We start from the raw sequence: 27,779 nt of genomic DNA, 5'->3' as shown, positions 1-27,779 counted from the left end.
TGAGTTCAGTCTGGGAAATGGAAAAGATGTTTCCTGCTCAACAACAGCTAGTGGAATGAGAAGGAAAACAGGTGGCCAAAGGAAGTAAGGTCAGACGACACAATAGCCAACGAGGAAATAGATAAAACATCAAAGGAAGTCTTTGATGTGCCCTATAAATAGAGAAGGGAAAATCCCAAAGAACGGGTTGTCTGGCTAAAAATGGAGAGGAAGTTATGGGAAAACCTTGTTGACAAGGTTCCAGGAAGCAGAAGAATAGGGTGAAGATGTATAGAAGTGGCATTCAACGGCAAGACTAAGACAACATAGGACAAATGAACACTTAAAATACAATGTGTATGAATCATGTTACTTTTGTGGATGACTTGATTTGAGATTTATACAATAAATAAAAACACTGCTACACAAGCATGTGCCATAGCGCTTGATTATTTTTACATCCAACTGAAAAACTCGTGAACCTATCAGTATAATTATAACAACGTTATATGCAAATCGCGAGTACGAAACTAGCGACTACTCTTGACCTAAAGCTGGCTTTGCTTGAACTCGTTGCTAGTCCAAACAAAGATGGCGGCGTAAATATACACGTTTGGTAGGTGTTGGTATCAGCTGTGCATATAACCTCTTCGATGGAGTAATGTAAGCATTTTCTTCATATGTTCCAATAGACCTACATAGGCAAGTGCTATGTATCTTCAATTTTGCACACGTGTGCTAGATCAAGATACGTTAAATTACACACTGAATATCAGAGTTACGCTGCAGTCAATACTGATGAAGTTGCAGTGCCCGTTACTGTTGTACATTTGACAATGTTATCACAAACAAAATACATATACTTTAGACAATGTTAAACATGTGAAAACCTTATCAGTGAGCATAGTGGCATGTTGGACTTGAAATAGACATAGATAGTCGCTTGAGATTGTTGATTTTTTTTCCTTGTTGAACATTTGAATTCACACTCATGAAGCAGATTTGCAGTCAGTGCAGACTTAATGTAAAATTTGTCTTAGAAAGAGTTCAGCACATACCCCGCTCTCTTTACATTGTAAATTTCCTCATGGGACAGTCCTTCCCCAGTGTATTATTCCAACACTGAAATAAGTTCGTTGATTGTTTTTTCACACCTGTTCTTGTTTATTGAATGTACCCCAAAGCGAGCTGAATTCAATTATCTGGTGATTTGCATTGCTGGCAATGGTACTTTTGGGGAAGTGCATGCATGATCAGAGTGCACAAACAGTTTCATCGGTACGGCGGATGCCCAGTTCCTATTGTGAGACGTTTTATTGGCAATTGAAATCCAGAAGTTGAGTTATGTAAAGATCAAATAAACATCAATACTATTTACCCGAGATCGTTAATACCACTTCAGATGCAAAATCAATTGCCTGTATAACAAAAAATCGCGAGCAAGATCAGTCATCAGCTAGTGACAGGTTATGAATAAAACATGAAGCCACATGATCTAAACACTCTCTCAAGTGCAGAGGGAAAAGTATTGCTCATCATCGAAAACACATACAAAATATGTGGATATGGCAGGTGGTAAATCGATATGAAAACATTTCATCATCTGTAAGATTAAAAATGTTATAATAATTTCATAGTCTGTATTGTTGTTCTATAGAAAATGCCCAAGACAATTTAAGATTTTAATTATTTTACTTTGTCATACATGAACTGACAAAGGTCATTAATGCCGCTCGACTTGTAAATACAGTATACAGTTTTGATCCAGAAAAGTTGTCAGCTTTCGATGTAGTATTAAATACATTGATATCCTGAAACCATATACAAGCAAAGATATGTCACATCAGTATCCATCCTCCTCCTCTAAATAAGAGGATGTTTCAATTGGAACTCATTCACAGTGACTTGAAATTGTAATCTATGGCCATCGGGATGATACACAAAGTAATTAAAGTCTGATGGGATCATAGAAACATGTTGAATGTTTTTAATAGAATTGTTCCTTGCCTGCACAGAGGTCACAAGATGAGGGGAAGAAAAATAATCATAAGATTTTGTGTCAGATGAAGTGAGCATCTTTTTACTGGCTGCAGAAATTCTGTGTACAGTTAATAATCTTTCATTCCAGGGCTTTCTTGATCATGATGTTACAAAAATTACAGAGAATGTGATCATATTGATTCGTTGTTAGAAATGTAAAATTAGGTAATCAGTCATCAATGACAATACCTGCAGTCAACATATACATGCCTGCCACAAGTCATTTTCAACTTTAATTTGGTCTTGGGATAAAATTGTAATCATTAATCTCTTGACACCTGATATAAAACACTGAAGACCCTGTTGATACTTCAAGAACTTCTAATGTGAATGAGAATCATAAGCTACAGTCATTAATATTGAGATTGTGAGTCTCTTTAAAACCATACAGCATAAATACAAGCATCATTTCTCACCATCTCAAATGCATTATTCTAGAATCAGTGGTATGTGAAGTCTTTTAATGATATTAAGACTGCCTGCCTGCTTGTCTTTTCACTCAGCAATTTCAGTAAGTTTAAAGTAAATGTATGGATCTATTTTTCAGACTTTGGATTTGCATTTCAATACCACTGGCCACAAAAGTAGTCTTTCAGTATGGGTAAAAAAGGGAAGAAGGGTAAGAAAGGGAAGAAGGGGAAGAAAGGAGGGAAGAAGAGCAAGGAACCTCAGATGACAGCAAAGGAAGCTATCCTGGGATATCAGTGAGTTGTAATGCTTAACAACCTGAATGCTTTGAACATTGATAATTCCAAACATTGATAACTCTCTATTGTATAATTTATGATAACCATTTTGGGGGAGGGGTGTTGTCATCACTTTAAAGATTATGCTTAAAAATATGGAAAGGGGAGGGGCAATCAGTGTATTTTGTACATTACATGCAGAGGGGGTGTTCCTTATTTGGTCCATAAGTTTTAATGGGGGTGGGCTCCCAAAAAATCATCATCACACGCACATGCTTCCCTCAAGTCCACTAACTATATATTAGGAACGGTCCCACATCATGATTATGTTTCTAGATCGATTCAACAAAACGGTAAACTGTCTAAAGCCTGCATCACCTCAGTTTTCTATCTGTCATTGGTTGGACTACTATCCAACATGTACAATTCAACAGTGAACTTAATAGTATGTCAGCCCAGATGGAAACTGTCATTCCCTGGTTTTAGACCTAGCCTTTTGTACCACTGGAAATGATATGTTAAGGGGCCATTCAGAATTTATAGCTAGGGGGTGATGAAAATTTGTATGGAGTTGCATGTGCAATGTGAACGACACCCCTGTAAAATTAATGTACAAGGTAAGTGTCCCCCTTGCTAGTCATGTACAAAATTAATGAACTACCCTCCAGAACATATGTACAAAACTGTTGAGTCCCCTACCTCCCCAGAACAAAATGGGTCACTCTAACTTTCATCAACACACCCATAAATGTTTCTTCATCCTGACTCATGCTAATTATTCTTGTCTACTTCTTCTATCCGAACATAGTGGAACACTTGAATCCCTTGAAGTTCCCTTCATTTAAGAGGACGTAAAATCAACATTCACCCATGAGTAGCCTCCCTTTAGCCCATGCATTGGCATGCAAATCAGTCACATGACTGGCCTTGCTTGTCACTCTCTCCTTCATGTATACCAGATATGGCACCATTTTCTTTTAGTTTTTGACCTTATATCATCTAAATTTCAGCTGTAACATATTTTTGGTCTGTGTATTCACATTATGTATCAGAATTATTACCAAATTGTGCGGCAGTGCCACAGCTACTCTGATGCACTCGGGCCAAGTCTACAGTCTTCGAGAAGATCTTGATGATGACCTGCATGGAGACTTGAGTGAGGGCCAATCTGAATTGCAACGTTGACTAGTTGAGGTTGAAGACCTGCACAAAGACCGGCGCTGAGATCTGTGCAAAAGTGCACAGTCCAAGGCTTAACCGCATGACAGCAGGAGTTTATAGTCTGCCACAAACACATGCTCGGCCTTGGCTACCAGGACGAGTCGACTGTTACCGTATAAAAATGCCACAGGGTTTCTGCAAACAGACTTGGAGCAGGTCACTCCCCACTCCCATACAGATGCTGCAGACATGATTAGTCATCACAGGATGATCATGACCATGCACAAAGAGGTTATCACTGATACTTCTCATCATGAGACCAACCTGCGGAGAGGCATTCAGACTCAAGGGAATTTCAAAGGAAATTTATCAAAGTCTTTCACCTGCAGTAGTCAGCCATGAACGCATGCATGATCTCTCAGTTAGGAGCATCTGCACAAGGATGCAGGTTCAGCAATGCAGCAAGTTTTACATATGCAGGTTCCATGAAGGCATGTTCAACATGCACATGTGCGCCGAAAGCAACTGCAGTCATCGAGGAGGTTCCACTAAATTACAGCTTCAGGAAGGTGTAGGCAACACCTCAGCATACTCGAAAAGCTGCCATTATATCATGTCAAGTTTCAGCCCACATCATAGAACTTTGTCCCAGGCGTGTTCATGAAGCATATGACAACGTCGATGTTGGCTATGTTGGATTAATGTGTAACCTAACAATGTCAGATGACATCTGAGAAAGCACTGAAGTTGGATCTTCATCACACAGGCTGTTGTAAATGCCATGTTTGTACATGGCAGACAGATTACATGACGTTGTCCTGCATAAAGAAGATGGCGTCAACTTTGCAAGATTGCAGCTACAAACAGATCCTTTTGATTTACATTGTTGCTGTACAGTGTACAGAGAGAAAGAGGACAGTTTGGCAGTCGTCACCAGCCTGAGATCAGACTAACAGTCTTTGATGTATAATTGTTGCAGTCAAGATCTGAGCTCTACTATAACCTCTTTTGTGCATTACAGCACAATTTGGTTTTTTAAGAGAATTTTACGTGGCTTCAATGAGACTGGTTTCTAGAGTCACCTAGTAACAACATTAAGGAAGTGTGGGAACATCATCACATCATCTGTATATGATGGCATTAAAGAATAAAAAGTGGAAGAACAGACACAACTGCCAAGTACACGCAGTGATGTTTTTTCACGCACTTCCATTCAGCCACCCATACACGTGTCCACTTGTGTAACTCTGGGACAGGCCGAACTGTGAGATTACGGACAAGACCTAGCGAAAGAAATCAGTGACTGCACAAGATTCCATGATGATCAATTGACTGCAACACTGGCAACGTCACTTTTCTGGAATCTGATTGGTCCATTGTTGACAACATCTTGTGCAGAACTCAGTCACAGTTCATGTATCAGGAAATCATCTACAGATGTAAACCATCCTTTCAATGTCGGAAAAAGACTTCATTTACAGTCCACATAGCAGTGTACAGCATTGTTTGACTATCTTCACGGGTCATAGAGGTCTTCTGTCAGCAGGTTAAAGGTTATTTATCTGTGACTTGAAGCAGCCAGTCTCCACCACAATCCAGTCTACTATAAATAGACTCCCATCGATAGCATTGGATCATGGATTGTCGGTGATTTGAAGTCGATGATTGATGCATCATCACTGCATATTGCTGAGATTCCGTTAACAACATCTTCATTACAGATGAAGCATGAACATAGTTGATTCTACCTCAGCCTATGACTGATAACATCAGTAATCATTTGATGGGAGCACTTTGGCAGCAATGAGTATTCTGCAAACAATAACATCATATTACCCGAAGATGGATGAGATACGATTCAAGTCATGATGCCATAAGCAATACTCTCTCCCTTGACACTTCGTAGTTGGCAGTGTTTACTTGGTTTACTGATGTCATGCAGGTGGGGGTTACAGTTATGCCTGTTACAGAGATTTATCAACGATCACATGAACAATACCCACCTGCCAGATCATCTCAAGCCATATCAGCTTTGGTGGATTCACAGAGACAACATCTGTGGGGGAACCTGCCTAACAGAGCCACACTGCAACGTTCATTTATAGTCTGGTTCATAATTATTGAGAATTTTTCTTCTTACTTTGAGCTATCCTAACACCTCAGCTGATTCACTGATACTTAAAACTAAGTAATGGTATAAAGGAGGAAACTCATCTTGGCCTACTGAGTATAGTACAATTAGAGTTACCCCCCCTGAATTTGTAGCAGACGTCATTTTCCTCAGCACTGTCAACAATGTCTGCTGAAGATAAAAGAAGGTTGATTTTTGAGTTGTGTAATCAAGGAATTGATGATGTAAATACATTGGCAGAGAGAAAAGGAACTCCTCTTTCTACTGTGTATAGGATTAGGAAGAATTTTAAAGAGGGAAAGGATTTTGGGCACCAGAAAGGAGCAGGGAGACCCAGAAAATTGGACTTCTCAGATCGCGTCCGGCTGGGAATTTTAGCGTCTAAAAAGCAAAGGGCAAGCATCTCCAACATCAGGTATGAAATGATAGAAAGGGGATCAACAGTTGTATCAAAATCTACAGTTAGAAGAAATTTGATTGATCTTGGATGGGAGAAAAAGACTGGAATTCCTTCTCCTCTCATGAAACAAGAACATAAAAACAGGCGTGTTGAGTGGTGTTTGGCACATGAAAACTTTGACTGGGAAAATGTGATTTTTACTGATGAAAGCTCAATATGGGTATATCCCAATAATGTGAAAATATGGACAAAGTCTGCGTCAGCACCGTTGCATCAACGACCTAAATACAGCCCAAAGTTTCATGTATGGGGAGGGATATCCTTATTAGGAACGACCCCGCTGTGTGTGTTTGAGGGAAATCTGACAAGTCAACGCTACACTAACATATTAGATAATTTTCTCCTTCCAAGTGCACATGTGTTTTATGGAAATGACTGGATTTTGCAGCAAGATAATGATCCTAAACACATCGCCAAACATGCCAAGCAGTGGTTTCAGGAGAAAAATGTGACTGCATTACCATTTCCTGCATATAGTCCTGACTTAATCCCATTGAGAACATTTGGGGGATGATGAAGGAATGTGTGAATCAAAAGGGGTTGACAAAAATTGAAGACATGAAGAGAGAAGTGGTCCGATACTGGGACAACATAACTCACGAGACACTAACCTCTCTGATAGGAAGTATGCCTACCCGTCTTAGACTGTGCCGTGAAGCTCAAGGAGACTTGATAAAATATTAAATTGTTACCTACACAACATGAAAAGGTCAGTTCACTTTCACAATACATTCAATTTTATCTGATTTGTTCTCGTTTAATAATATGAAATGCTTTAGCTATTCTCAATAATTTTGAACCATACTGTATATGTAGATGCATCTTTTCAAGGATAGGGCACTCACCTAAACGACGAAGTAGCTTCAGGGAAGTGGTCGAGACAAGATCATATTCAACACATCAGTCTCTTACAGATGAAAGCAGTGATCAACACAATATAACACTGGTCAAGCCTTCTCAAAAATGCAAGCTCACTCAGTTCACACAGACAACTCCATAGTAGCACTCTACATCAACAAACAGGGCTCAACTAGGTCACCAAGTTTGTTACAGTTCACATTTCACCTGTGCAGCATCGTCATTAAGGTGAACAGAATGGAGGATACATCCAGAGACGTTTTGGCTCATAATACAGATATTAGGATCCGCAAAAATAGACAACCAAGTTCAACAAACAGTAACAGACATTTGTGTCTCCAATACCGGATCCTGACGTGGTACTCTCAGCATACCCTGTTATGGACTCAACACGGGTGCTCATTTCCACCTCAAGTACAACTGCCTCAAGTATTACAAAAAATCAAGCATACAAGATGACTACAACTGACTGTGGTCGCGCCCTACAGGCCAGCGAGGGTGTGGTTTCCCAACCTCCTACAAAACCACAGAAATCCTGCCTTAAACCTACCATAATGGCTGAATCTGCTAATTTATTCACACACCTAGCAAGTTCTCTGGAATCCATCATTCCAGCTACACTTTTGGACCATATTGAAGAAATGAGGATATTCCGTCCGAGTGTCAATGGTTGTCACATTCGCCTTACAAACATCTACTCAATCACTATACTATGATACGTGAAAGAGATTCAAGTTACATGAAAAGTGAGAGAGCTTTACTACGAATAAAGCATGAACATGCCCAAGAAAACAGTCCAGTCGTGACATTGTACACCTTGGACCCCTTGCCAAGAATCAGCTGCCTGGACAGCCTGACAAACAATTTCACATCCCAGCACTGTCTGCAGTACTCGATCCAAGCGACATACAAGATTATCCTTGTGTCCCATCAGAGCATTGAAAATTTACCTGCAATGGACAAAGACAAGGAGAGAGAAAACTGCTCGATAGCAGCAATTATGGAGAGTTGCTTTATACAGTGTTTACCAACCACCAGCCCAGAGATATCGCTACCGAAGAGATTGCATTCACCAGTCTGGAACACTAGTTGTAGTACAACTAACAGTTCCTGAAAGGCATTGAGACAATCTCACCCTTTTTATCACATGACTTGCCCTTGACAAACACGGAGTAAAATGGTTGTGGAGTAAAATGGTTGAGAGGCCATGCACATGTCTCAGAACAGACTAACGTTAGTGATTGCATCCCTGTACTTGTATGCTATATTTGTACCTGAAGAAGGGATTGCATCTTCAATTGACGCATCTGTCAAATGATGAAGTTGCTATAATATAACTAGTAGTACACTAGCATATCTAAAACCACATAAAGACAAGTTTGTCAAGTGTGGTCCCACCCAGATACAGAACGAAAGCTGAAAGTTTGCAAGTCTAGAGTGCTGTTTTCAAGGTCCCATAGGGGGTTACAGGATGTAAAGTAAAGACAGCCGGAGAATCCAGGAAGTGGCCTGACCAATTCTGTCAGATTCTGTCAAGCATAATAAGCATGAGTCAGGATAAGGAAAAATATGTAATTTTCTGATTAAAAGTGATATTTTATACTTATCCGGACTCATGAGGTCAACAATCCCATCCTCCCCTCTCATGACACTCTGATTTCACTGTAAATCCAGGTATGGGGCTGTTTGATTCGGAGAGAGTGACAAGCATGGCCTGTCATGAGACCAATTTGTGCACCAATGCATGGGCTAAAGGAGGCTTCTCATGGGTGAGTGTTGATTTTACATCCGCTTTTCTGAAGGGAACTTCAAGGGATTCAAGTGTTCCACTACATTCGGATAGAATAAGGAGACAAGCATAATAAGCAGGATAAGTATAAAATATCAGTTTTAATGAGAAAATTACATTGTGTTTTTGTGCAGGATCAACATTGTGGAGAAGAAATTAGAGGATGTTTCTTTTGAGATCCGTGGCTGGGAGGAGAAGAACAAACGCCATCTTGAGAGGGTAGGAAACCAAGTTTAATTTGAATTTGATGTCCTCATGCACACACCCAACACTCACACACACAGACACAGCTTGTATACAGGGATATTGTGAGTAGCTCTGTGGGTGTGTCAAGAATTGTCTGCTGCTTGTGTCCAGGGGTGTTTTCAGCTGGTTGTAGAAGTGTAGCAGTTTGTGTCATATGGCCCAGGTTATTACTGATAGCTATCCCGTTGACTTTTCCAGAATGAAAAGCTAAAGTCTGAGCAGCTGCTACTAGTGGAACATCTTCTCAAGCAGGCCAAGGATGCAGAGCGTTTTTTTGAGTCAGAGGAAATCAAAAACAGGGAAGATGTTGTCCTAGCCATGAAGAACATGTGGCTTCTTCGACGGCAACGAGAGAAGGAACTAGAAGGTGGGTATGTTTGTTGCAAGAAAACTATCCATTCAAATTCTGTAGGATAAAATAAGCGTATTGTTTTTCAAAACAAAATGATGTTTATGGAAAAGAGATTTGTTTGACTGCTTCTGATGTAACTTACTGAAACTCTGAAGTCACTATAATTCAACATGCTCTTGAATGCACTTTCAGAGCTGAGATATTCATACAAGTTAGTGAAGCATGCTGGCTGACCTAACTGTGCTTTCCCTAATTGCAGAGAAGAAGAGTGCAATAGCCATGGAGCAGACCAAAATAGAGGAGGTGTCAAAGGAGGTGCAGTGCTGGTCTTGGTACCGGGACAAGGGCAAGGCGGAACATGAGAAGCAGATCCGCATTCTAGAGCAAGAGCTGCAAGACATGCAAAACAGCTTTGATGAGATGGCAGGTATGTTATTCAACATCATCATTGGGGATACTGGTGGCCCAGTGTATTTGTCATAGTGAGCGATGTAGAGTTACTTCCCTTGACATGATTGCTTCTCAAACCCAAAAGTGTCTCATACCATGTGATGTCATTTTAAGACTATCGCATATTCATGTGTAAGGTGTAGTGTTAAAATGGCTTTTTTTGGAACAAGGCTTTGTTCTGTGTTGTCTCACACTAGGACGATGTGTCAGGAGAATTGGATGGTATTATTCTAATGCTTTTTAGGGGATGCTATTTATTCAGTGATGATATTCTGTGTGTGGATGAGTGTCCAAGTGAAGATGGCACTGCCTGTTCCAGGTCACCTGAACAAGTCACTGGAGGAGTCCAGAGCTGAGGTAGATAAGTACACAGAGGAGACTCTGGCCAAACAGAAGGATCTGGCCTCTGAGGTAGGGACAAACTGCCAACACTGCCGGATTACACACTTGGTCTGGATCTGTTACCATGTTACTATTGTATGGTTGGATATGGGAGGCTGGGCGTGGAAACGGATTCAGTCTATTGTTTCAACCATACAATAAACATTGAATAATATCAGAAATGTGCTTATGCAGTTTGTAGGATTTCTTAAAGGTCACATGCAACCAAAAATCAAACATAAATAAAACACATTTATCACTTATTCATGACATATAATATACATTGCTGCTTTTAAAAAAACAAATAAACAAAATTATAAGTGTACAATCACAGTGCAATATTTCGTCCTTGGGCTTACTTCCCCCGAAATGAAACCAAACCCAGTTGTAGCTGGTGGATCTGCACTCAAGTGTAACGACGACTTCCGATTGGCTGTTTCATTTGGTGATATACTGAGGATTCATAGCATGTACAGAAAGATGATCTGTTTGATGGGAATTTTAGAAGTATGGAGAGTCACAAGTCACAAGTAAGATTCTTTATGGATAACAACTTCTTTTTGTGTACTTGATGCGTCGTTTCAGTATGGATTCATATACTGTTGTCAAACAAAAAATTATATACAGTAAAAAAAGTTGTTATCCATGAAGAATGTATATAGAGATGTTAGGTTTTGAAAATACATGTTCTCTGAATTTGCACTCGATTTTGCACTGTCAGATCCACTCATCTGAAAAAAATGAATGTAGTTTGTTTGCAACCCACAGACATAAAAACATGTCATGTGTATCACACCTGCCTAATTACATTACTTGGCAGAGACGGGACTCGGGTGCATGAGTCATAAATCAATTTATTTTCTTTATGTCGTATAGTCTGATAGGTGTTGAGTTCAAATTGCACGTGGTCAATGATTGAAGCTGTGTACTGCATGTTGTCTTTAGCAGACAGGCAGGCAGACACATAGGTGTGAATAAAGCAGAGACTGAGCTTTCTCTGAGACAGAGACTGCTTACCACAATCAACAAGTTTTTTTGCGTAACAAGTAGATTATTTACTTGTTTGTGTACACAACCAACAATAGACTACTGCTCACAACCTCAGACTCTGGGCATGCATCCTGTTTTAACTTATTCACTGTGCATGCATCATGGACGCAGTGCAACACAGCTGTTGAAACCAGTTTTCAATTTTAGTGAAACGTTTGAACTCCGATTTTGTGGGCTTTTTTTTTCATCGCTTTTTTTTTCAACTTTATAGGTTGAATTGGCATTTTTTCTGATTTATTTCGGTAAGTGTATACCGAAAGGTACCAGAATCTGCAAAGTTGTGTTTTAAATTGCATGTGACCTTTAAATCTTTTCCTAAATCTTATGAGTATATGTTTATGGGAATCTTGACTTCCCTATTATTTTGAATGTTTTAAGCATAGTTTGGTGCACAAAGTCATGTCCCATGGCGTGAGGGCACCAGAAACCTGATTGTAGATTCAAATCCAGGGCTCACGTGCACAAAGTGATCTTAGTGCTACAATGATTGTAACTTCCATTCTCCAACATAGACTTAAGGCAGTCGTAGCGCTTACATTACCTTGTGCAAGTGGGCCCAGGTTTCGCTCCAGTTATGTTTACAGGTTTGAAACTGAACTTGTTCAGCATCTGGACACAAATTTAAGAAGGGTGAGAGATGCTCTGAGGCCACTGATGCTGTTTCATGTCATAGTTTGGAAGATTTTAGTGTTGTCTTTGTGCTTACAGAAAGCCATTGCCCACATGGACAAGTACAGCCGTCAGGAAGTGCTGGACAATGACTGGCTCAAGAGGGAGGTAGGTCAACATGGCAACTGTAAACACTGTATCACAAACAGGCTGGCTTGAAAACATCTTAGGATCAATAGCCATATCTTATAAACCCTTCTAGCCATGATCATGATCCCTCCCATTGTTGTATGTACTAGGTGCAGATGATTCATTATGTGAGCCTGATGTTACAGGAGATGATCCATCCTGGCATTGTGTGACTCTGATGTTGTGTGTACTATTTGCTGGTGATGATCCATCCTGATGTTGTGTGTACTATTTGCAGGTGATGATCCATCCTGGCGTTGTATGACCCTGATGTTGAGTGTACTATTTGCAGGTGATGATCCATCAGCGTGAGTCTGAGGAGCTGCACAGTGTGGTGGAGGAGCTGGAGAAATACAACCTCAATGTGATGAGTCAACTGTTTGAGTGTACTGTAGATGATCTCAAAATATCCAGGTCAGTCTCTGTGGTGAAAGAAAGTTTGGGGATTATTCCATCAAGTGAGGGCAATGTGTTTCAGGATGAAGCTGATATCTTTGCAGAATGTTATGCTTGACAATTGTGTTACCATTTGGGATGATGTAATAGAATCTTGCACAGTATTTAATGATTTATTGAATGTGACACATGATGCCATTGTATTAGGCTAGGCCGATAAACATTTAGTTAGGGAGTGTATATAATTTATGGCTAAAGGAGAGGAGGATGTTTGTGTGGAGAAGCATGTAAAATATGATTTTACAGCAGGTCATGCACAACATGTAACCTGTTACTGTTTACCTGTTACTTTTTGCCCCCAGAAACTTCTTCTTGACCCAGTTTGCTGACAGGGAGAACCTGGATGAAACTGGAATCCTGGAAATGGATCTTGCTAGTCTCACCTTCCCAGAGGATGAGGACAAGGTAGAGAAGAACATCAGTCTCAGTGAAAAAGGTGAGGCAGAGGGAAAGGTTTACATGGTGTAGTGAGAGCGGAGCGTCTCAGTGGGAGAGGTTACTTGATGTAGTGAGAGAGGGGAGCATGACTTAGTGGGAGAGGTTACTTGATGTAGTGAGAGAGGGGAGCGTCTTAGTGGGAGAAGTTACTTGATGTAGTGAGAGAGGGGAGCATCTTAGTGGGAGATGTTACTTGATGTAGTGAGAGAGGGGAGCATGACTTAGTGGGAGATGTTACTTGATGTAGTGAGAGAGGGGAGCGTCTCAGTGGGAGATGTTACTTGATGTAGTGAGAGAGGGGAGCATCTCAGTGGGAGAGGTTACTTGATGTAGTGAGAGAGCGGAGAGTCTCAGTGGGAGAGGTTACTTGATGTAATGAGAGAGCGGAGCGTCTCAGTGGGAGATGTTACTTGATGTAGTGAAAGAGGGGAGCGTCTTAGTGGGAGATGTTACTTGATGTAGTGAGAGAGGGGAGCATGACAGTGGGAGATGTTACTTGATGTAGTGAGAGAGGGGAGCGTCTCAGTGGGAGAGGTTACTTGATGTAGTGAGAGAGGGGAGCGTCTTAGTGGGAGATGTTACTTGATGTAGTGAGAGAGCGGAGAGTCTCAGTGGGAGAGGTTACTTGATGTAGTGAGAGAGGGGAGCGTCTTAGTGGGAGATGTTACTTGATGTAGTGAGAGAGGGGAGCGTCTCAGTGGGAGATGTTACTTGATGTAGTGAGAGAGGGGAGCGTCTCAGTGGGAGATGTTACTTGATGTAGTGAGAGAGGGGAGCATGACTTAGTGGGAGATGTTACTTGATGTAGTGAGAGAGGGGAGCGTCTCAGTGGGAGAGGTTACTTGATGTAGTGAGAGAGGGGAGCGTCTTAGTGGGAGATGTTACTTGATGTAGTGAGAGAGGGGAGCGTCTCAGTGGGAGAGGTTACTTGATGTAGTGAGAGAGCGGAGAGTCTCAGTGGGAGATGTTACTTGATGTAGTGAGAGAGCAGAGCGTCTCAGTGGGAGATGTTACTTGATGTAGTGAGAGAGGGGAGCATGACTTAGTGGGAGAGGTTACTTGATGTAGTGAGAGAGGGGAGCATGACTTAGTGGGAGATGTTACTTGATGTAGTGAGAGAGGGGAGCATCTCAGTGGGAGAGGTTACTTGATGTAGTGAGAGAGCGGAGAGTCTCAGTGGGAGAGGTTACTTGATGTAGTGAGAGAGCGGAGCGTCTCAGTGGGAGAGTTTACTTGATGTGTAGTGAGAGAGGGGAGCATGACTTAGTGGCAGATGTTACTTGATGTAGTGAGAGAGGGGAGCATGACTTAGTGGGAGAGGTTACTTGATGTAGTGAGAGAGGGGAGCATGACTTAGTGGGAGAGGTTACTTGATGTAGTGAGAGAGGGGAGCATGACTTAGTGGGAGATGTTACTTGATGTAGTGAGAGAGGGGAGCATGACTTAGTGGGAGATGTTACTTGATGTAGTGAGAGAGGGGAGCGTCTTAGTGGGAGATGTTACTTGATGTAGTGAGAGAGGGGAGCGTCTTAGTGGAAGATGTTACTTGATGTAGTGAGAGAGGGGAGCATGACTTAGTGGGAGAGGTTACTTGATGTAGTGAGAGAGGGGAGCGTCTCAGTGGGAGAGGTTACTTGATGTAGTGAGAGAGGGGAGCATCTTAGTGGGAGATGTTACTTGATGTAGTGAGAGAGGGGAGCGTCTCAGTGGGAGATGTTACTTGATGTAGTGAGAGAGGGGAGCGTCTTAGTGGGAGATGTTACTTGATGTAGTGAGAGAGGGGAGCGTCTTAGTGGGAGATGTTACTTGATGTAGTGAGAGAGGGGAGCGTCTCAGTGGGAGATGTTACTTGATGTAGTGAGAGAGGGGAGCATGACTTAGTGGGAGATGTTACTTGATGTAGTGAGAGAGGGGAGCGTCTCAGTGGGAGAGGTTACTTGATGTAGAGAGAGAGGAGAGCATCTCAGTGGGAGAGGTTACTTGATGTAGTGAGAGAGGGGAGCATCTTAGTGGGAGTTATAACATGATGCTTTATCAATAGAGATTATTGGAGATGACTGACCATGAGGTTGAGAAGTCAGACACACAGGTTTGCTTGAACACTGCAACAGTTCAAATGAGAATGATGAACTCGAAATAGATGTGACATGTGGTCCTAAAACCTCTGTACCCAACAGGATCTGACATTTTATTATCAGTCACCGTAAACGTTGTCTAAGAAACCATCATGTAATGTGCTATTTTCACGCTTCACACCAAGGGCTGATACACAGCTGGTGCCAAAACAGACTGTAGACAAAACCTTGTACTGGGGATGCAGTTTTGTATGTATAGGCTTTTCCTTACGGCTACACGGCTGAAACATTGCTGTTGTTAAATGTTAACTCACTGTAGCAGACTTGTGCTGTAGAAGATATATTTGATACTTTGATACATTACTCCTCTGTCCATCTGTTACAGCAAGACCAATGAGTGCCACCCAGAGAGCTGTTGAGCAGAAAGTGTTCAGTCTGGCCACATCCACTCTGGATGAAGGAGATACAGAGGATGATGAGGACGACTCAGCAGGTGGGCACTCACACTTCCACAGTCCTTCATAATCGGAAAAGGTCTTTTATATATATATCACATGACTTGATGAGGTATTTCTGAGGCATTGGTGTGAAAACGTAGCATGAGAAAACTATCTACCCTGGGAGTGTCATGTGATGCTCACTCTGCTGTCTGGAGTTGCCTACCACATGCATGCAGACATACCCAGAACAGGCCCTGTTATACCATATAACGTTTATTGTGGTGCAGGACACATTTTGTGATATACTGCTGAGATGATGTTGATGTATTGCTGAAAAGAAATTGCTGGCCAATAATTTGAAGACAGTTGCTTAGATGTTGCTGTCATGCTGCTGACACAGCAAAAGGCCAGCACTGTATGTTATTACCCCTAAGATAAATTTGTGGAATTCCTTTGGTTAATTGCCATAGCATATGAAACCATGCAAGAGAATTTGCCGAGATGTAAGGACTGTGCAGTCCCTGTCAAATCTGCCATGTGACACTCTACACTGGTTCACAAATGACCTTGACCTCAGATGGAATATGACTACCAAACATCACGTTCAAAATATTAGAGTAATAAAAGTGTTGCTTTAATTTCTTATTTGTGCCAAAATAGAAATATAAAAAAATAAAACGTTTCTCATTCCAATTGTCATTTAAAAAAAACATGAATTTGATCATTTTTATCATAAACTGAGCCACCCTGAGTTATCTCCCTTTTTGACCGTTCAGGAAAAAGTATGGCTAAACCTTTTGCGTTTCATTGTGCCGAAGGTTGAATGCTGGTAGTTAAAGGGACACTGATGCAGAACAATTTCCATGGACTTGTGGTTTTTTTTGTTATTGTTTTTCCCCCGTGAGTACCCGGATGATATACCAGAATTCATGGCTGGTTTGTGATCTCTACTGCGCCACCTATATGTGCAATTGATAGTTTATGTGTAGACTGATCAACAAAGATGAAGCAATTTTACTTCGTTATTATGAAAACAAATCACACACCTTAAAGTTCACTCATCTGCCAGTGCTAAAAAAAACAAAACGTCAGGGCTGAAAAATAACGAAGTCAGTGTAGGTCTTTATATTTTGTCTTATAAACCTTATTAGTTCCTTGTCACATTTGTATGCATTTTGAAAGTTAATAAAAAAAGCCACATGGTCTGCTTATACTTACAGTGAATTTCTAACATAATTTTAATGTCTAAACATTGTATAGATTGCCAACGTGAATCATATTTCACACACACCCTATTTGCAACCTAGTGCATGTTTTCTGTAATACAGATTCTGCTGAATGCTACAAGAAATAAATTAAAAGAAAATGCAAATATTAAATTTAAGACAGACGAAAGTGAATGCAACAATGTCAGGCTATTACCTCGTTCAGGAATGTATCCATCAATATCCACATAAAAGAATGATATTCCATTCATCTGCAGCTGGTAAGTAATCCTGCTCTATGTCTGGTGTCTTTCAACAGTCTAATATGCGAAAAAGTGACACATCGTTTGAGAAATTTTCACACTTGTGTATACATAATCTCACTGGTCACCCAGGACAGCACACCTGGCAACTAACTGTATGATGTCTGCCATTAGTTAGCCAATAATGAGCAACTATCAATCAAGGCAGTGGCGGTTAATTCTTTGTAGGAAGGATGTTGTTTTCACACTCGTACTTTACGACAGGGTGTATTCAGTATAGAGTACTGATTACTCCACCTCACTTCCAAGAGTGAAATTGTTTTGTTGTAAGCAATGTCATGCCAAATCCTATTGTCCATCACTAAAATACATATTTTACTACCAGTAGAAAGTAATTGTCCATTTGTAAGTCGATGAAAACAAACTTTAAAAAATAGCATTCATCCCAAGACAGGGTGCCGCCATTTTTGAAAATCGTGAAGTCAAATCCATTTGAATTAATGAGATTATGTATGGTTTGTTCTCATTATGTTAGGAAATCAAAACTACATAAATATGTATTTGAATCATTACCAAAAGGAGTTTGCATGACACAGCCTGTAACATAACCTAAGCGAGGTTGGGGTCGAAGTGAAAATACTGTGCGATAAATTTCTTCACTTGCTAAATTTACTTGGTTTGTAACGTTCACTTACAAGTATGTAGACACTTGTCAATATACGTCTTTATACTTGGTCTCATAATCACAATTACTTTATAGTCATACTCGTATGCATTTTGAAACTTAATAAAAAGAAGCGATCTGTAAATGTATAACAGGAATGTAATATGTAGACATTTCATAGTTTTCCTATATGAATCATAATTCGCACGCACGCCCTAGTGTATGTCGTCTGTATCATTACACTTAACAACGAAAACAATGATTCTGTTGAAAGCTACGACAACTTATTAAAAACAAAAATGCAAATATTAAAATTAAAGTTATAGGAGCAATGTCATGCTATTACCTTCTTCGAGGAATGTATCCATCAATATCCATAAAAACAAGTGATATATAATTCATCTGCAGATTTCCCAAGTGATGTGTCTTTTAACAGTCTAACATACGAAAACGTGATGTATCGTTTCAGGTTTTTCACATGGCTGTATAGTTTCATTGGTTACCCAAGATAGCACACCTGGCAACTAATTGCATAATGTGCGTCATTCTTTTTAAAAAGTTATTTAGTTAGCCAATAATGAGCAATCAATGTATTGGCGGTTAATCCTTTGAAAGAAGGGTGTTGTTTTACATAGACACAGACACGACAGAGTGTATTCAGTATAGATTAGTAAATGTACATACATAAACACTACCTTTTGACAAATCCCCCATTTAAATCCCCATAAAACTAATTAATCAATCAGCATGTTATCGGTTAATCCTTTGATCGATCAATCCAGACAAAAGAAATGCCAACTGGGGGCCTTTGTCGGGTAATCTAAGTGGCGTTACCACTAATTATACTTGTTATAAATTCATTAACTGAGCATCAAGTGAATGATAACAAATAATGTGTAGGTTTATACCAGCTAACACGGATTACAACCTAGCGACACCAAGTGATTTTGACAGAATCGTCTATGAAAACAAGGGCTGTAACTCGAAACCTGCAAAGCAGGAGACAAAACTAAATGATAGTAGATTGTGAGAACATATAGCTTTCATTTTTCTCAACAGCTTTCGCGATTTCAGGTTTGTACAAACCTGTAAACGAAATAGTTTAACCCCTGAAATGTAGATGAATACTGCACAGACTCTCATTTCTATACCCACTATACGGAGACGCACCGCTCTGATTGGTTGAAATTTCGTTTGCGGCTAAGAATTGTGCACTGTTGACAAAAAGGTCGATGTAAGGTAATTAAAGATCGAAATGAGCAGTTTTAATGACAGGGTTTCATTTATAACGATGTCAGCAAGTGATTTTGCATTTGTACCCTTTTAGAGTATATGTGACCTTTAAAGGGTGTATGGAACTGTAAGACCCTTGTAAATTCTGCATTTCCCTGCACCTCTTACAGTCCTGTACAGCCTTTCAAAACACCATGTATCTAATAGTATTACTGGTATACTGCAAAATACTTTGCAGACAATACATATTACAATATTGTTTTCTGAGATCCAGTATGTTGAGTAAAAAGCTATTTGAGGTTTTATGATTATTCCTAGGGTTAACAGATGTTTCCCTTGATAATTTACTGACTGCGTAAAATGGAAAAGAGAATCTAGAACAGTCCTACCTAATGTTAAGATTGCTGTTACCAAAACTAGAACTTTTTTATTCCGCCTTATCATGTAGAAAATAGGACCTGCACATACAATCAGTGTCATTTAATTTTGTTCCCAATAATACATATTATATTATTATATCACAATATGTGATATATATATATCACAATATGTATTGCAGTTAAGGTACCTTACTTGCTGTATGTTGCAAAACAGCTTATTCGCCCAAACACAGCTCTACGAAAGGCCGATATGTGATGACTATGTATTCAGTAAATATCTTGTCTTGATTGTTTCAGATGGTGCTTCTACACATACCAGTCAAGGCAGTGAGCAGTTTGAAAACCTCTTCTATGAGGAGGAAGATTTTACTGTAAGTTATTCTGTGGTGATACACACTCAGGCAAAATTAACTTCGGTAAAAGGAACCTTAAAGGTCACATGCAACCCAAAACTCAAACATAATTAAAACACAATTATCACTTATTCATGACCTAATATACATTGGTGCCTGAAAAAAAAAAGCAAATAAAAAAAATATAAGCGTGCAATCGCGATTCAAAAGTGCAATATTTTGTACTTGGACTTACTTTCCTCGAAACTAAGCCCACGGGAGATCGAACCCAGTCAGTCTGCACTCAAGTGTAATGACGGCTTCTGATTGGCTGGTTTTTTGCTGATATGCTGAGGGCTCACTGTGAGTACAGAAAGATGATCTGTTTGATGAGCATTTTAGAAGTATGGCGAGTCACAAGAAAGGTAGATTCTTTATGGATAACAACTTCTTTTTGTGTACTTGATGCGTCATTTCATCATGGATTCATATTCACATGCATGCAGCACAGCACAGCTGTTGAAAGCACTTTCCTCCCCAGCGGTGGGATAAAGATATTGAATCATTTCGCAGGCTTTTTTTATCACATAATTTTTATCTTTATAGGTTGAATTGGCATTTTTGATGATTTAATTTGTTTCAGTAAGTGCATACCGAAAAGTATCAGAATTTGCAAAGTTGTGTTTTACGTTGCATGTGGCCTTTAACCTGATCATTGAGAATGTGATCATAGAGAATCAGCTGTTGTTAGGAAATCTATGGAGGTATTCTTCTGTCATTTGAACACTAGTAGACTTCTAATCTTCTAAGAAAAAGAGTTTTGAGTTGTGTGCTTGTTCTATGTAAGAACAGTAAAATAACATGATTGTAGGTCCATTTTGAGATATAGCTGACCTTGACAAATAGAGTGCTGCAGTTCCCTGTACAGAGTTGTCTGATATCATGGCTTTTAATCGCAGATCTGTTTTGGTTATGGTTGTTGAGGTTTCAGAATGATACCCATACTACTGTTCAAATGCAGTTAAAACCAAACTCAGAGAACATTTACATGTGCCAGTTGTTATACTTGTCTCCTAATCGTCATCTGCGATACCAGTGATACAGGCAAACCACTAGAGGTGTAACGATACAGAAAATTCACAATACGATACGTAATGTGAGATTTTGGAACGATACGATACAATTCGATTCTCATCACAGTATGCTATCTTTAGTTATTTTCTTTAAAAACGTATATTTTTATATCAAGTAACAGTGTAAATTTGGACATAACCGTCAATTTCTAGTGAAAATTAACAATAATAATGCCAGCGATATGTATCACAATATGAAAAACGTATTGATATATTCATCAGCCGATAAAGTATCACCTTTATCGATACTGCGATATATCATCACAGCTCTACAAACCACTGGGTCCTCCTTTGTGTTTGTTCAGTCTCACTCCCCCTGGGATGCTGGGGTAGTCCAGTGGTCAGACCACTCGCTCTCAAGGCCTCATAATGGCCCAGGTTCTCTTTCCAGTTGAGCACAATACGTAAAGCCAACTTCCTGTACCTCCTGCCATAATGCAGGGACATTGCTAATGCATCAGGAAACCCACTTTCTATTCCTTCACCTTGCAGGACTATCTACAGCTGGGCCCACTGGAACTGAAGCTACTGAACGTCACTGGCACCCAGATGCCCATCCACAAGCCATGCCAGCCAACAGATGAGGAGTTGCAAGCTCTCAAGTGTAACCCAGAGGAGTGGCCTGTCACACAACCCATGCTCAAGGGTGCTATCACTCACACAGCATAGCCCTGGGGGTGGGGTTGGCTGGGTGGGGCAGGGAGTGGACCATGGGTGGGTTGTTGAATGAAGTCCTAGGGTAAAAGACAGGGTACTGTATCTGTCATAATGAGATCAGTTTGGCGAATATTGTATCTCAAGTCACATATCGTCTTGTAACGGTCTTACAGAGCATTCTGTCTGAAGACAAAACTAAATTATGTCAGCTGATGAGACAACTATTATTCGACTACTAGATACATAATACTCACCTTAAAGCTACAACTGAAATCAAGTGATGGATTTGATACACTATTAGAATCAAGGGAGATATGCCCCAAACTTGGTCCCAGTAGAACTGTGTGTGGAATGACATTGTGAATCAAACTTCACCGATTATCAGTAAAAAGGATGTGTTGCCAGTTATTATGCTTGTGTACCTATTTACAGATGTATGTTTACATGGTGATATCCTTTCTGCTCTTCAGTATGTATTTGTTACTTCTTTTGCTCACACCTAGTTTACATCCTTGATTGTAACCTCTCAGTACATGGTTTTCATATTTTACATATTTTATTTTTATACTATGATAATGGTATGTCTTCCCAAATTGTGTCCTCTTTAAAGTATTATCATACCCTCCAGGGATCATTTTCATGTGGATTTATCAATGTGGCACAATGAGCTTGTCTGTGTGTCACTGTCACTCAGATGTTGACAGAAAACAGACAGTGCAGTGGACATGATCATCTCAGCGATCTTACTTTGATTGCTGATGGGGAGCAGCTCATGTTTCTCAGTGCCTTCATAATTTGTAAAGAGTCAGATTAATACATGTTTTTAAACAAACAGGACAGTGGATTCCACAGGTCTTAGAAATACAGTATTCATAAAATTGTTAAATTAACATTTGATTATATGAATTCAGAACATTAAACTTAAAATCCTCCCAATTGCTTTTTGGGTTTGTTGGTTTTAGGTGAAATGTGTAGTTATTTTCAGTTGAATGTCAGCCAAACAAAAATTCTTTTACCTCAGTATTAAAGCTTATAGTTATATTGAATGCTCTGCTGGAACACTGATCAATAATCCTGTCTTATCTAGTCCACGTAATAATTATGATTGCATTACAGGTTTTAATGTATAAGATACATTTGATGTTTCACAATGAAAATATTCTATTCAGGTGATCAATCTTTCGAAACATTATGCTTGTTTATATATTTCCTTTGAGTATGGGTAGAATAGAGAAGATAATATTAGAAGTTAAGCATAACTGCATGTATGGGTTCTGGTAGTTATATGAGACCAATCAGTTTGCAATCATTGTGTACTGTTTACTGTTATGTTGTATTATTGTATTATTCCCAAATGTCAGACGTGTCAATTGTCAGACGGGTAATTATCAGATTAGTCATGGTTGGTTAGGCAAGCATTAGTTACCTGTTTACCTTTCAGTAAATGGAACAGACCACAACAACAAAAACTTAGTAAGTCCCAGGAAAGTTTTAATAACCTTTGCTCTTTTATTTTTTACATATCAAATTATCAAATGTAAAATATGGTGATTTGATTATTTTACATCACAATCTTTATAAGTAGTGTAAGCACCAACTTTAAATGTTAATTACATATCTTGTTGAGAAATGTAAGTACCAACTTTATTATTTAACAAAAATATTGCACTGTTTACTATTTACATATATGTCAGTCAGTAACGGAGTATTGTATCCAATACTTATAGCACTCCACATGCACTATTTACATATTAGTCACAGTCACCTTCACAATTCAGTAGTTTTAGCCAAGTTTCATGTAGATGTCCTACAGCATCCAGGAATTCAGTGGATGTCAGTCGACCAATTCCCTCTGCATGTCTCATCTCCAGTGTGTGGTCTGGAATCTGGTATTATTCTTGGAGTATGTGAACCCATCAAGAAATATATACTTGCTGGGTTCCTCACTGAGACTGAATAAGTTCCACTCTGTGTATGCCAGCCATAGCAGCGATATCGTACTAACTTTAGAGTTCATGTTATATATCACATGTGAGATTCAGCTTGAGTTGTGGAGAACTTTAAACCACTTACGGAAGTACATGCAAAACAGTTAATTTAATAATGTTTACTGCATTCTGCATACTTCCTGTATTCCATATAGTTGAACAAACTACTACAAAATCACACGCCTCTCTACATACTGAAGCAGCGGCAACAACAAAAAACAAAAGAGTTTAATCTGTTTCAGTTAACAAACTTGAGTAGCTGGGATCAGCCTACTCACCCTGTCCAGAGTTTGGAGCAGTTCATTAATTAGTAGGTAAGGCCAGACAGTTACACTGGTCACACTTGACTGATTTGTCTAATGATTGAACCGTCTGACAATTGGAACGTCTGATGCTTGGGAGTGAACCTTATTGAGTATTATTACCCAAAGCCAAAATAACTTCTATATCAGAGCATGTGTCTGTTAATGAACACCCACCGGTGTGAAGGAGAGATTATATTGTATGGACTGTTGAATAAATGTGATGGAATGTGTTAAACATTGATTGACTGTTACAGTTGTTCACTTTTGACGAGCTTAGTCAATCTAGTGAACCACACCCACAGTTATACGAACATGGGAATATAATTTAAGCATGCAATCTGGGGAATGGATTAATGCATCCTCAACTGACGTGTGAGCAAGGCATTGGGAGCCAAGATGCTTGATGCACATGGAAGTATGGATGCAAGGCAGCGGGAACCAAGATGCTGGAGGCACATGGAGCCAAGATGGTTGATGCACATGGAGGTATGGATGCAAGGCTGTGGGAGCCAAGATGCTTGATGCACATGGAGGTATGGATGCAAGGCTGTGGGAGCCAAGATGTTTGAGGCACATGGAGGTATGGATGCAAGGCTGTGGGAGCCAAGATGTTTGAGGCACATGGAGGTATGGATGCAAGGCTGTGGGAGCCAAGATGTTTGAGGCACGTGGAGGTATGGATGCAAGGCTGTGGGAGCCAAGATGCTTGATGCACATGGAGGTATGGATGCAAGGCTGTGGGAGCCAAGATGTTTGAGGCACGTGGAGGTATGGATGCAAGGCTGTGGGAGCCAAGATGTTTGAGGCACATGGAGGTATGGATGCAAGACTGTGGGAGCCAGGATGTTTGAGGCACGTGGAGGTATGAATGCAAGGCAGTGGGTGCCAAGATGCTTGAGGCATGTGGAGGTATGGATGCAAGGCTGTGGGAGCCAAGATGCTTGATGTACATGGAGGTATGAATGCAAGGCAGTGGGAGCCAAGATGCTTGAGGCACGTGGAGGTATGAATGTCTGAACAGTTGGGTCCAAGATGCTTTATGCACATGGAGGAATGGATGAGTGGGAGCTAAGATGCATTTAATGTACATGTTATATATAGTTCATGGATTGGTGTAGTAGAAATGCCCAATCACACACTTAGTGTAGGCTAATATGTACATATGACATATCACACACTTAGTGTAGCTTGGATGTACATATATGACAGATCACACATCCAGTGTAAGTTGGATCTATATATGACGAATCACACATTTAGTGTAGGCTAAGATACACATAAATTTAGAGTAGGTTGGATGTATATTCAGTGTAGGCAAGGGTGTATGTATAACAGATCATATGTTTAATGTAAGCAAGGATGTACATATGGCAGATCACACATTTTGTGTAGGCAAGGATGTGTACATTACAGATCACACAATCAGTGTATGTTGGATGTACATGTGATTGGAGTTTAGCGAGGTTTGAATATTAGGGGCCTTTAGCGTGACGTTTCGTATCATACACTTCTTTCATCTGCTTTATGTATCCTTGAAAGTTCCTTTGTTACTTTTACTAATCCCCAAACCAGTCTCATCTCAAGGTAAAACTATACCAAGGTGTTTCGTTTGAACGAATGGTTGCCATTTTGTTTGGAATGTGTATTACAACCATATATTGAGAATTGATTGCATGCTTCACCAACGCTTGAACTTTGACTGATTTATTCATTTCGGTTAGTGTTTTCAAAGAGCTAATTAGGCTCTTCATGGTCCCCGTTTTTATATGATGAACGTTTCGATTATATGTGGTAGGTTGGTCAACAAATTAGTGTCCTTTCCTTTTGATGTTTCGCCCTGGCCACTAATTGCCATCCAAATCAATCACACCACTGTCGATGACGTTGATATCTTCACTGATAACAGGGTCAGCCAAACTACTGCTATGGTTTGTAATTCTCAGTCACCACGGTGAGATATTCTATTGTGTAGATTTTTCCTGCTTAATAATTCATTTACGATGCTACAGATGAAGTGAAGGGTGGAATCACATATGATAGGTTACGCGTGTGACAGGATGCGTGTACATTTCTTTGGTCATACATTGGTGTAAGTTGAATGTGCCTGCCTGTTTATAATTTCCCCAGAACATTGTCTTTCCCACAAACAGTCATGGTAAATATCGGAGACTCATGAACCATAGCTAATTGTAGGAAAGGGTATAGCTAATATGATGTAACAATGTTTAGGAAAGAATAAGCGATCTTTTAGGTCTTACGCTTTCTTGTCCTTTTAGCCTCTTTTGAGATACATTTAGACCATACTCTCCGGTACAGTATGTTGGTATTAGTGATTTTGGTGTTAGCAATACTCCAGCAAGATCACGACGCCAGAAATTGGCTTCACACATTCTAACCATGTTGGGAATCGAACCCAGGTGTTCGGTGTCACGAGTGAGCGCTTTAACATCTGGGCTACCGCACCGCTTGGTATTAACTGCGGTCGTTAAAATCCCACACTGTGCACACAACAATGCAGCAGCCAGTGATTATGTAGACAATACCTTAGTTTTATACACCCCAGTAAGACGGATACATGACACCTTAACGCATATATCCCATGGTTATATTTACATTTGAAATCCACCTTTAGTCGTAGTCTGATGGGCCTATGTTTGATATGTCCCCTCACATGCGAAGCCCCACAGAAGATTTCCTCCACAATATCCCCACGCGGGCTCGCTCTCGGCGTGGTCAGTCAGTGTGTCAGTCACCGTGGACGATAGTCCCTAACGACAAAAGTGTAACCAGGTAGCTTTAATCACGTCACTCATACAGAATCTACATAGCCTGACCATCTGTTGGATGCTTTACTTTTATGCCGCACTCAACAATATTCCAGCGGTATGGCGGCGGTCTGTGAATAATGTAGTCTGGACCAGACAATTCAGTGATAGTGATCAACAGCATGAGCATCAATCTGCGCAACTGGTAACCGATAACATGTGTCAACCAAGCCAGCGAGCCTGACCATCCGATCCCGTTAGTCGTCTGTTACGACAAGCATGCGGCGAAAAATAACTTACCACCAAGAATGAAGAATTTTACTGAACATGGTTATTCGATAGCTTTACGAGACAAGCGGACATCCACATGCCCATACTGTACTGCTTATCTTGACGCCCCTTGAACGTGATGTCATTTTCAGCTTTTATTGGCTGGGCGTTTTTCATTTTAGCATTACATCATGAGTTACTTGATAGACATTTTTAGAAGCTGGGTAGTGGCAAAGTACCAATTATATATATTACAACGGCTTTAATATCAGTCTGGATAACAGTATAGAGATCGATACCGAAACGTCATCATGTACACGTTGAAAAGTTGTAAGCTTTATAACTGCTACAGGAAATGTTTTACTCAGATATGTACAAGCTTTGTTCTCCTGTCATTCAATCTTCGTAATAATCAACTACCCTCCCCAGCAGGCGCCCGGTATTTGTCTTTAATTCCCCCATACGTCATGTGTTGCCATGTCCTCTTCGGGTTAATCATTTCCAGATGCAAGTATTGACTGAAACTCCTTCGGTTCCGACTGAGGAACAGTAATAACTGTCCGACAATGTTGACCTTAACGAGATGAAAAAGTACATGTATTGAATCAACTTTCTATAATCTTAGAAAAAAACTTCAGTTCCCATACATATGTGAAATATACTAATTATTGAACCGTTTCCACAGTGTTCCGTTCAAAAACAGTCGTATTTACATTCTTCACAAAAGATTCCTGCCGAGTTTTGCCTGAAGCAACAGCCGACCATCTCTGAGAACATATATATTTACTAACTGG

The 27,779-nt window shown here is 40.0% G+C and overlaps 1 protein-coding gene across 2 annotated transcripts; it reads left to right on the top strand.

Annotated features, from left to right (window-relative positions):
• The first annotated feature begins 554 nt into the window (after positions 1 to 554).
• LOC137286638 (coiled-coil domain-containing protein 83-like) lies at positions 555 to 21,827 on the top strand. 2 transcript variants are annotated; one of them, XM_067818604.1, is made up of 12 exons: positions 555 to 595; positions 2,567 to 2,723; positions 9,239 to 9,323; positions 9,549 to 9,717; positions 9,962 to 10,129; positions 10,472 to 10,563; positions 12,292 to 12,360; positions 12,674 to 12,795; positions 13,140 to 13,273; positions 15,736 to 15,843; positions 19,833 to 19,906; positions 21,493 to 21,827. In XM_067818604.1, exons 2-12 carry the CDS (start codon positions 2,617 to 2,619, stop codon positions 21,667 to 21,669), a joined length of 1,305 nt encoding a protein of 434 aa, XP_067674705.1. In that variant the 5' UTR covers positions 555 to 595; positions 2,567 to 2,616; the 3' UTR covers positions 21,670 to 21,827. The 2 variants fall into 2 exon arrangements, with proteins under 2 accessions (XP_067674705.1, XP_067674704.1); XM_067818603.1 differs by having other exon boundaries at positions 558 to 642.
• The last annotated feature ends 5,952 nt before the right edge of the window (positions 21,828 to 27,779 follow it).

The sequence above is a fragment of the Haliotis asinina genome, chromosome 6 (assembly GCF_037392515.1).
Source record: "Haliotis asinina isolate JCU_RB_2024 chromosome 6, JCU_Hal_asi_v2, whole genome shotgun sequence".
Classification (NCBI taxonomy): domain Eukaryota; kingdom Metazoa; phylum Mollusca; class Gastropoda; order Lepetellida; family Haliotidae; genus Haliotis; species Haliotis asinina.
This window is presented reverse-complemented; position numbering and strand designations above follow the sequence as displayed.